Genomic DNA, 12,055 nt, shown 5'->3' on the forward strand with positions numbered 1-12,055 from the left:
TAGAATTGCTCACTTCAACTCTGTACTGGATTCTTACTAAAGCTATGTCTTTGTGAACTTGTATCTATTTACTCTATAGCATTATATATGGAAATATCCTTGATATTGACTGTGCTAATCTCACACTGTGTAATCCGCCTTGAGTCTCAGTGAGAAAGGCGGACTATAAGTGACATTAAATAAATAAATAAAATAAAAAAAAACCTCCATTTGGCGCTCACATTCTCCCACTTGCAGTTTTCCCGCCCGGAGCAACACCGCCCAAACAGAAACATTCCTCTTGCCCAGGCAAAGCAACGCGCATGCTCGACTCCCCCCCCCCCGTCTCTGCCTGCTGCGGAAAAGACTTCCGTGTGCTGCCCATATTAGGCAAAAGGGGCGTTCCTCCTTGCCCCTCACCTCTCACCCTTCAAGGGCCTTAGTTACCATGCCAGGCGTCATTAGCAGCCCCAACCTTGGCGAGGGCTGCTTTGGAACAAACCATTCATTCACACTACGGGGGGGGGAAGAGGATGCAGCTTGATCAGCGTTTCGTGCGGCGCGTCTTCTCGCTCTCACTTTTCCCGCCACACTTCTTTTAGTTTTGACTAACTCCTTCCCACTCCTCGTCTCCTCAGCCGGGCCTCCCTCCGGCTTGCCCTGTCTCCCCCCCCTTTCTCTCCCCCCTCTCTTTCTGACTGGTGGTCTCGTCCAGCGCCGGCCATAGCGACCAGCGCTGAGGGGGCTCAAGATGGCGGCGGCGGCGGCGGCGATTCGGCTTCCGTTGCCGCCGTGAATGAACGCGGGGCTCCCGCTGGCCGCTGGGCGATGTCGGACTCTGAGGAGGAGGAGGAGTGCCCCGACCGGCAGCTCAAAGTTGTGGTGTTGGGCGACGGCACCTCCGGCAAGGTCGGTTGGTCGGTCAGCCTGGCCGTGTGTTTCGGTTGATAAAGGCGAGGAGAGCGGAAGGGCCTGGTGGGAAGCCTGGTGGGGGAGCGAAAGGCCTGTCCAGCGTAGCGGGGCAACCGTCAACCGAAGAACCACGTGACCACTGCAGGCCAACCAAACACATTTAAGTACGGGTGCCAATTTCCAGGCGGGGCCTGGACATCTCCCAGAATGACAGCTGCTCTCCAGGCTACATTAGGGTTGCCAGCTACAAGTTGGGAAATTCCTGGAGATCTGGGGAGTGAGGCATGGATAAAGTAGGGTTTCGGAAGGGAAAGGACCTCGGCATGGTAGAATGCCATAGAGTCCCCCCCCCCCCCCGCTGCCCCCAAAGCAGCCGTTTTCTCCAGGTGAACTGTTCTCTGTGGCCTGGAGATCAGTTGTCATTCCAGGAGATCTCCAGCCACCACCTGGAGGCTGGCAACCATAGATCAGTGTCCCTGGAGAAAATAGCAGCTTTGGTGGGCAGATGTATGGTAGACCATCGCTTGTAGGTGAAAACCTGCCCCTCCCCTCTGCAGGCACCTCCCCCCCCCCCCACATCTCCAGGAACTTCCCAGGCTGGACTAGGTCACAGTATGTACCACGTGTGTATTATATGCTGTCAAGTTATCTCCGACCTATGGTGACCTTATGAAGGAAAGAGCTCCAAAATGTCCTATCATTAACAGACTTGCTCAGATCCTGCAAACTTAAGGGTGAGGCTTCTTTGATTGAGTCCAGCCATCTCGTTTTGGGTCTTCCTCTTTTCCTACTGCCTTCCACTTTTCTTAGCATGATTGACTTTTCCAGAGAATCTTGTTTTCTCATGATGTGACCAAAATATGATAGCCTCAGTTTTATCATTTTAGCTTCTAGGGAGAATTTAGGCTTGATTTGATCTAGTACCCACTTATTTGTCTTTTTGGCTGTCCATGGTATCTGCAAAACTCTACTCCAGCACCACATTTCAAATGAATCAATTTTCTTCCTGGCAGCGTTCTTCACCGTCCAACTTTCACATCCATACGTAGTAATGTGGAATACCATAGTTTGGATTATCTCGAGAGACTAATAAATATATAACTGTGCCCAGAGGTGGAGGGGGGTGGTTTGAGAGGACTGGCCCTTTCTTCCCTCTTTCTCATGAGGCCTGCAGTTCAGAAAAACCCACCCTCCAGTAGTAGCTGTTTCATGGTGCTTGCTGACCACAAGGCCTACCAGACATGTTCCAGTCTCCTGGAACATGGAGCTGCATGGGAGCCCAGAGAGCCCCAGTGGCATGTCACAGAGCAGTATTTGGCTACTGAGTCACTGACCTGAGTGTCGCTGCTCTAGTACATTTGTCTGCTCCCCTTTCTCCAGAAAGCTTCTCTTGCCTCACCATTTTTTCCCTAGAACAACTCTATGAGGTAGGTTTACCTGACTTTCTCTCTCTCTCTCTCTCTGTAAGAGTGGGTGGTTGCGGGGGAGATGTAGATGGTTCATAGTTGCCTAGTGTGTTCCTTAATAACTGTGGGGCTTTCTCCCTTTTCTCTGCGCCTGAGGAAGTAACCTAACCGTCTATCATAAAGCGCTTTATATGTCAAGATCTCACTCATTATACTACAAAGTGATTGATCTAGTCCATCATCATGTCTCACACAGCAGTCAACCAATTCCCCTAGAGTACCAGCAAACAAGGGATAGAGGCCAAGGTGTTCCCAGATGTTGCCTCCTGGCACTGGTAGTCACCAATGGACTCTCCTCCATCAGTCTGTCTAATCCTCTTTTAAAACCATATGTGCTTGTAGCCATCACTGCATTCTCTGGCAGTGGATGTCGCAACTGAATCACTAGCAAAGGAGGATTTCACTTTATTTATTCATTTATTATTTTTATTTATTTATGTCAGCCAGTTTGGTGTAGTGGTTAAGAGTGCAGCACTCTAATCTGGAGAACTGGGTTTGATTCCCTACTCCTCCACTTGAAGCCAGCTGTGTGACCTTGGGTCAGTCACAGCTTCTAGGAGCTCTCTCAGCCCCACCCACCTCACAGGGTGATTTGTTGTGGGGATAATAATGGCATACTTTGTAAACCGCTCTGAATAGGTGTTAAGTTGTCCTGAAGGGCGGTATATAAATCAAATGTTATTATTTCTACTCTGCCTTTCTCACTGATGCTCAAGGCGGATTACACAGTGTGAGATGAATACAGTCAGTATCAGTATTTGTTTTAAATCTGTTGACCGTCACCTTTATTGATGCTCCCAGGTCCTAGTGTAATGGAAGTCCTAGTGTAATGGAGAATTCTGTCAAGCTCATCCATTTAAAATATTTTTTTTAACTTCATATGTAAATTTGACTCAGTTAGGCTGGGACTGAATAGGGACTATGAATGGTTATCTCATTATCAGAAGTAACTGATTCCATTAACAGAAGCAAACTGATCTCCATATCAGAAGCAGCTGTTTGCATCTACTCCTCCCTCTCCTCTCCTCCTCTATATCTGACCAGTTTCTTCTTGCCCTCCATGCATCTGACGAAGAGAACTGTGATTCTCGAAAGCTTATGCTACAATAAAGTTGGTTAGTCTTAAAGGTGCTACTGGACTCTTTTTGATTTAACTAAAGAGGAGGAAGCAGAGGGGAAAGAAGAGGTTAAGAGTATTCTAGAGGGTCAGGGAAAGGGGAATTTCTCATTTGTTTACCCCTCCTCTTGCCTTCAGTTCCTCAGGGACCCACAACTAATTTAAACCAACAACGGTTCCAGAGTTCTCATTCACAAGTTCAGGCTGACTGTCAGTAGTTTCTCTGTTGCTCCCCTTAGCTCTGATGGAATGGGTTTTCTTTCCCAGAACTGCAATCTAGGCTATAAGGAAAAACCTCCCTAGTTTTTTGCTTGTTTCTTTGTTTTTAAGAATGACCCTGCAGGTTGTTTTATTGCAGATCCTGACGTTGGTTCCCATTGAGTGAGATGGCCAGGCTCACCATATAATATCAACAAATCAAGGCAGGCGTCATCTGCTATAGTCTGAGAAATGGGCACATTATATTGTGCCTTAGGGTTCATAAAGCTGTACGTTTGACCAAAAATGCAGCTGCTGTTCTTGTGTACTCAGAGGTATAGAGATGGAGGAGGAAGAGGAAGAGGACAAGCTGAAACCGGGGGAATGAAAACTCCCAGTACCAAAGGGCATATGATGCTGGACTGTTCTGTCTGCATGGCTGCAGGTTCATTATAGCACTTCAGCGTCATATACCTTCACTGCTACAAACTGACTGCACACCAAAAGGAGATGTTTACATTTCCAAGCAAAGGAATGTTTTGATTGCCTCTATGCTAATTGCATTCTGTCTTCTTGTGATTTATGCCCCCTTCCTTCTCTCTCTTTCCCCCTCCTCTTCTGTATCTGCCCAGTTTTGATCAGGCATCTGATGAAGAGAACTTGATTCTCGAAAGCTTATGCTATAATAAAATTGGTTAGTCTTAAAGGTGCTACTGGACTCTTTTTGATTTTGCTACTACAGACTAACATGGCTAACTCCTCTGGATGTATAGTTTGGGTCCTAAAAGTCCAAGCTCATCATATTTAAAAAAAAGCATCTCCATATTTCTCTAACATCTGCTTCTGCCTTTCCTTGCTCCCATTCCTTCAGTGGCTCATCTTGTACTGTTTTCATTCCGTCTGGTAGAGCGAAACACAAACAATGCAATCCTGAGGAGAGTTACCCCAGACTAAGCCCATTGAAATCAATGGCCTTAGACTGGAGTAACTCTCCTTAGGATTGCTTTGAAAATCTGTCATGCACGTGATGTGGGTAGTAAGATTGTGGCAAAGTAGGGATTGGCCATTGGTTTCAAAAAATGGGGCACAATGTCTTGGAAAAATGCAGAGCCGGGTTCAAAGAGGCCGTTAAGTGTCAGTCATGCTTCATAGATGGTCTCTTTGGCTGCGGATTTTTTCATTTCCAGAGTTTACACTAGACATTAGTAGCCCAAATATGCTCTTGATGCAGCTGTAAAAATAGTACAAAGTATCAACAACAATCAATTAAAACAATAAACCAGCGTGCCAAATTGACCAAATGCTAACAGTGCCAGCCTCACTCTCCTTCCATGGACTCCAAATCCTTCCTGAACAAAAGGAACTTGGCTAATCTTCAGACAGTCCAGTCTGAGTTTGCCAGGTGGGATTCCAGAGATAGTGTTGCTACATAAAAGATCTGGATTTAACTTGTCTGAACAAAGGGAATGCAAGGCTAGGCCTCTTCTTATGGCTACAGTTGCCATTTCCAGGTTGGGAACTTCCTGGAAATTTGAGAGCAGAACCTAGGGAGGGCTGATTTGGAGGGAGAAGAACCTCATTGGGGTATAATGCTATAGACTCTACCCTCCAAAACAGTCAGTGATGTCAGCTTTTTGACTTTGCTGTGGAAATGCCCAGGCAATCACACGTTGTGCTTGGGGAGAACCTGGTGTAAATATGTATGTACAAAGCTGCCTTAATCAGCCCATTGGTCCATCAGAGTCTGTAATTATCTACTCAGACCAGTAGCAGCTCTCCAGAGTCTCAGGTTGTAGTCTTTCATATCATCTAGCATCTGATTTTTTTTAAGGAATACTTTTTATTTTATTAATAAGATTAAAAGCCCAGTAAAAAGGGCAGAGAAATAGAAAAAGTAAAGAAAAAAGAATACAAAGAGAGAAAAAGAACAAAGATTGAAAATAACAAAGAAAAACAATATGTTTCATTTTCCATTTTTCTCTACAATACCTATCATCTTTAACAAACATTATACTTTTAGTTTTAATATCCCCAAAATTTACTTTTTCAATACTGCCCCCTTCTATTTATTTTCCCCAAATTTATCTTCTTAGAAATCAAAACCACAAATCATCAGTTCATTTTTCCTCGTCTCATGCAGAAAGTCAATAAGGGGTTTCCAGTTAACCATAAAAGTAGACAATGTATTATCTCTGATCAGGGCTACAGCCATCTCCACTAACTCCATCATTTTCACAATCCAACCCTGGTTGAAGGCCAGCATCTGATCTTTTTAACCAGAGATGCAAGGGATTGAACCCAGGACTTTCTGCATGTTAAGCAGATACTCTGCTGCTTGGCCACTACCCCCTGACCAGGTTTAATGCAAGTGCAGCTGCTTGGTGATGGCTTTCACAGCACAGAAAATAACTAGCTGAAGGCTTCTCTGGCATAGGGACCAAAGTGAGAAGGGAAAGGCTGCAGGTGAATGTACGTTCAGGGCAATATTGAAGGCTTGCTGGAGCAGGCTATGGCTCCATCTAGGCCAGCGTTTTGCTTCCAGGAATGACAAGCTGGATATGAAAGGGATGACCTTCTCTTGTCTTCTGCACTCAGCAAGCACAACCTATAGCTATTCAGGATAGAATTCTGAATAGATGGCAGCAGGGTGTGTGTGTCTGTGCAGTCTTTTCTCTGCTCTTGTTGTATTTTCTGGAGAGGGGAAGCCAGAATGCACAGAATTCCTTTGTTTTGCTGTTGAGATTAGTTGCGTAAGCAAACCTTCATTTCCTCAGTAATATTTTTAGGGGCACCTATGCAGCACGCTAAATGTCTGTCACCATAAAATTACCTTGCTTGTATCAAGGTGAAAGTCCATCTGGTCTGGAGATGTAAAGGCCTGAAGGAATTCTGGAGAAAACAACATTTTCCCCTGTTTTCTTGAGGGGGGGACCCCCCCTGCAAACAATTTTCAGTGGGAGAATTTGGAAGCCATGGAACCCATGAAACATAGTATTTTTTTGAATGAATGAAATGCTTTTTCTGACAGGGTTTCCTCACCCAGGCCCTTCTTTGCTTGTGTTGTGTTGTTGGCTTTCCTCTGGTTTCTTTGGGATACTAGAAGATAGAATTCTGTATTTGCCGTCCCCACGGCCTTATCCTCTGAGGTCAACTTTTGCTGAAGGCACCCACTGACTGGGCAGCAACCACATTTTTTGCCGTGCCTTGCTGGAATCAATACTAGGGTCTTCAAGGATATGTTTATTGGTTTTGTCCACTGTTAATATGCAATAATGTGTATGATGATAATACATTGTTGAGTAGTTTAGTGTCACTATTATGGATTTTAAGGCACTTCCAAATACAGTGCTAGTCCTGCTGTGACTGTATGAGGCTGACTCTGTAACAGCCTTTCTTTTGTTTAGTAAGAAATTTGTGTTTTGTATTGTTGCAAATGAGTCACATTACATTGTAAAAGCAGTCAAGTAGTTCTGATAAGAAAGCAAGTATTGCGTATATTTCAGTTTTTCAAAAAAAGCCTATATCTTTTTATTAGGGTAAGCTAAAATGCCACAGAATATTCTGCAAACTTCCAGGTTCCTCAGAACCCTTTATCAGGCAGATGTTGCTAAAATAAAAATAAAAGTTAAGGAGGAAAATGGCAGACGCTCTTGCCAGCTATGGCACGCTTAGATGCTTGCAGGCACACCAGTTAGTGCAGTTGCTGTAGAAGTTAGACCTGAAGTGGCATCGTGGCGGAAAGAATGGGGAAAAACATCCTTCACTCCAGCTTCAATGTTTTCAGAAATTTTAAATTTCTAAGCTAGTTCAGTGTTTTGTTTCCAGTGAGACCAATTGCTCCTCTAGGGCAGTACTGTTTACCTTTGCTGGCACCAACTCTCACGGTCTTTCCTCGACCTGGTGCGGGTGTAGCTGGTGATTGACAGGACCTTCTGCATGTACAGCAAGAACTCCAACCCGGAGTCATGCAGTCCTTCCATGAATGGAGTTCTCCAGAGAGGCACAGGCAGAAGACTTTACTGGGAATGCTGCCCTGGTTTCTAGTAATTTTGCAACGGAGGTCCTTCTCTTGGATTGTGTAGGACTTGTAGTAAAATCTCTTGGGCTAGGCCCAATGCCATTGTTTGGAGGTTAACCATACTTCAAGGGAATGTGGTGGTGAAAATTTTATTGCTTGCCGATCACAGGATTGTCTTAAAAATAATGCCACATTTGACCATAATATTTTGCTGTATTGCTGGAATTATATGTTTCCAAATCAGTCATGGGCTAGAAACTAGAGCTTTAATATACATGTCTGTAGTCCTTTAAAGGACTTTTAATGAGTGTATATTAGTTTTGTTTTACAAAAATGGTGGTGAAGCAAGAGTGCCTTGCTCATGGGTGTCCAGTGAATTTGGGCTGAGCAGGGATTTGAATTCTGCTGTTTGAGAGCTAAATGCCTCCCTGCTGACATTTGCCATCTCTCTGCAGCTCTTTAAGAGTTGATTCATACAGATAAATGTTACTTTGATTCAGTTTGGGCATTGTGCCAAGCCATGGTTAAAGAAGTTTGTCTATGGTTTAGAAGAATGTTGAAATTGACAGTACATGGTTTGGTTGGCACACAAGAATCCATCATAGTTTGAAGTGAGTGTATAAACTATGGTTTGTGCTAACTGTGAATTAGTGTGAATTGTCAACTGTCATTATGACTATGCCTTTACTTCCAAAGACCATTGTATCTAGAGACCAGGAGCAAAGGCGGGAAATAAAAGCAGGCAAGCTTGCCTAAATCATAAGTTGCCTCTTATATTTGGAAATGCAAACTTTGGCTTGGGGGATAAACTAGAGTGAACCATAGTTATTTCAGATTGAGTTTCTGTGCACCAATTCACAAAGGTGTGTTAATCTCTTGATAATTCATTGATGACATGTTGTGGAATGTGTATATTATTTCCATATGGAAAAACAATTTAGCACAATGTGCTATCAGGCAATGGTGCTTTTTGTGGAGTTTGGTCTGTGATTATTGCTTCTCACATGCAAATCTTTATTTGTTTATGCTGTTGTTGAGTGGTGAAATGAATGTATGAATCCAGTCTTGGATATATAGCAAGAAAGAGAAACTCTTTATTAGTGGCATTTTATGTGGGAGACAGTAAAAAAAGATGCTTGGTCAAATATTGTCAAACAATATTAAAGTACTTAAAGCATTGAATGTTTGGGTAGAACTGTAGTAGGGAAAGGGAGAGAGATCAATGCTAATTATAAACACAATTTAACTGTCATTGAATTAAAATTCTGATTGTTATTATTATCTGCAATTAGCAATGTTATATAAAATGTGAATGCATGTCAATAATATTTTAGAGTTTGGTTTTCATTTGGACCCATAGGAATGGCTCATATAGTTGAAAACTTTGTTGGAAATTAAACAAATGCAGCATTTGTAAAGACAAAATATGGTTTTAAACAGTGCCAGGCAGAGAGATCCTACACCTAATTGCAATGGTACTGTGGACCCTGAATGTTGCACAGCTGGGGAGTAATGAGCTCTAATTTGTGCCTTTGCTTGCAAGTGACACCATCAAGGCAATCCTAAACAGAGTTATACTGTTCTAAAACAACAGACTTCCATAGACTTAGAAAGGTGTAACTCTGTTTAGGATTGCACTATGAATTGCATTTATATCTGCATAGGATAGTATTTGATTAGAGTCCATAACTCATATATTCATATGGCCTTAAATTTTGGACTACGGTAGTTGACTGAAAGCAATGCTTTCTGACCTCACTCGTTTGCATCATCGTGTTGCCTTGTGATCCTTGATTGTCTGGGATCGCTTCAGGAAAGAGCCCTGAAACGATTTTTTAAAGAGCTCTTTAAAAAAATGATGCTGAAACACCAAATTAATGAAAGAAGCTGCTTTAAATGGATAACAACAGATAACAAAAGAGATAAGCAGGAAGGTTTGTTTGAGTGACAGTGACTTCCCCTTTCCACCTTGAAAGTGTTCAAATGTGAAAATTCAAGTTGTAATAGAAAATATTTGACTGCTATAAGAACCCTAGGGCCATAGAAAGAGGAGTTAAGGTGCTCAGAGGACATGGGTAACCGGATTGGCCAGAGAATGGGGAAGTTGTAGCCAAGTTTTATTTATATTATTCATAGGCTACCTTTCTTGCTGAGACTAAAGGCAGATTACATAGCACAGGTCAATTCAATCAATGGCTGGTACATTCAATAAACAATACAATAGGGTAAGGATTGCAAAAGTTTGAAAACAAGCAGAAATCCAATATAGAACTGAATTCAGAATTGAAAACAATGCTGAAACAAAACATAAGCAAATTAACGTGACCTACTACATGATGCAGAACTATCCAGTAGGAGCATTCTTACAGCCACAGGCAATACATAGTTGTATACTCTACAGCTTCTATCCCTCTTCAGCATATCTCTCTGAACTATTCCCTTACAGCACCTATTACCTGTATAAAAAAGCTCTCCTGGATAAATCAGTATTGTATAGTTTGCAGAAAGCCAGAAGAGTGGGAGCTTTCCTGACCTTTTTAGACAGGCCATTTCATAAGATGGGACCCACCACAGAGAATGCGTCTGTACAGACAGCTGTTCATTTTGCCCATGTACAGAGTGGTACCTGCAGAAGGCCCTGTTCAGATGAGTGAAGCTGCCGTGGTGGAACATAGGGAGAGAGGTGATTCTGAAGATATGAGGGACCAAGACCATGAAGGACTTTGCATGTGTTAATCAAGGTTTAAATTGAGCCTGGTAACTGATGGGAAGCCAATGGAGTGATTGCAGGATGGGAGTAATTTGATGAATACTTTGCCCAGATCCTGATAATGAGCTGCTGTGTTCTGCACCACCTGAAGTCTCCAAGCTAACTTTGAGAGAGGACCTATGTAGACTGCCTTACAGTAGTCTAGACTCATTGTTACTATGGTATGAATCCAGGTAGCCAGATCAGCCATATTAAGGTTCCAGGCTAAACTGAGTTTGAAGAAAGAATTTTTTGCAGCTGCATTGACTTGCTTCTCTAGCAGCAGTGCTGGATCCAGTGTAACCCCTAGGTTCTTAACTGAGGTTGCAAAAGTCAACTGAACCCCAACAAAATTGAGACGTGCAGTCTGCTTCAGTATCTCAACATCCCAACCAGCATCACTTCCATCTTGTCTGAGTTCAGTTTCAATTTCTTCACTTTCAGACATTTGACTACAGCGGTCAGGCAGTGGCTTAAGGCTTCTACTGCATCACAAGTGGATTTGAATGGATAGAGAGTTATAGAACTGGGTGTCATCAACATATTGAGGACATCTGATTCCAAGCTATGAATGATTTCTCTTAAAGGCTTTACATAGAGGTTGAATAACATGGGGAATAAGTTTGTGCCTTGTGGAACCTCACAAGATAGTTTCCATACTGAAAATAGCCGTTCTCCCACAGGAACCCTTTGAGTCGGTTCCATGAGGAACACTTTAAAATACTCCAAGGCACATCCTCTGGTACCCAGTTCAGCCTCAAAGTGTCTCAACAGGATGAAATGATCTGCTGTATCAAAGGCTGCAGATAGGTCAAGGAGGAGCAACAAAGAAGTGTGGCTGTTTTCTACATTTAAATGGAGATCATCAGCTAAAGCCACCAGAGCCATCTCTGTCCCATAGCCCAGTCTAAAACCAGACTGAAAGGTGCCCAAAGCATCAGAGTTATCCAAGAAGACCTGGTCTTCTACTGCTCTCTCAATCGCTTTGCTTAGAAAGGGCAGATTAGAGACTGGGTGATTATTGGTCACATCATTTGTATATAGGGATTTAAAAAAAAGTAGTGAGCCTCTGTGTGGGGCCAAAGGAAGGCATCGTGAATTAGTGACTGATTTTATTTTAGAGCTCAAAGGTTCATTATGTTGTTTTTACATGATTTTAGCAGTCAAGATGGGCAAGGATCCAGTGCACAAATAGTGGCTTTCACAGATGCCAGGATGCTGCCAATATCCATCACTGTAACTGGGTCAAAATGGTCGATAAGCAGAACAGATGGTGTATTAAGCATTTCTTCCACCTTACTTATATTACAGGCAGCGTCCAGGTCCGAGTGTATTCATGCTATTTTATCAGCAAAATACAAAGCTAACTGTTCCAGAGCTGGTAAAGGTTCAGATTTAGGAGTCAGAAGATGTCAAGTTGCCTTAAACAATTGGGATGGATGTAACAGCTGATGCCATTGTGGCAGAGAAGTAACATTTCTTTCCTGCTGTCACTGCTGCTTCATAGGTCTTCCAGTGGGCTCTATAACACACACTTATCAGATTTGGTGCAGGTTTTCTGCCAACATCTTTCTAGATGTCTTCCAGCCCTCTTTAAGTCAACCACCTCTGTGGTA

The 12,055-nt window shown here is 43.1% G+C and overlaps 1 protein-coding gene across 2 annotated transcripts in view; it reads left to right on the plus strand.

Annotated features, from left to right (window-relative positions):
- The first annotated feature begins 538 nt into the window (after nucleotides 1-538).
- RAB28 (RAB28, member RAS oncogene family) overlaps nucleotides 539-12,055 on the plus strand; it is an 87,391-nt gene continuing 75,874 nt past the window's right edge. Inside the window, exon 1 of one of the 2 annotated variants that reach the window (XM_054999404.1) lies at nucleotides 539-888. In XM_054999404.1, the coding sequence (XP_054855379.1) occupies nucleotides 808-888 (81 nt within the window). In that variant the 5' untranslated portion in view covers nucleotides 539-807. The remainder of the gene's footprint in view (nucleotides 889-12,055) is intronic. The other variant, XM_054999403.1, reaches the window with a different exon arrangement.

Source organism: Eublepharis macularius, chromosome 15 (assembly GCF_028583425.1).
Source record: "Eublepharis macularius isolate TG4126 chromosome 15, MPM_Emac_v1.0, whole genome shotgun sequence".
NCBI lineage: Eukaryota > Metazoa > Chordata > Lepidosauria > Squamata > Eublepharidae > Eublepharis > Eublepharis macularius.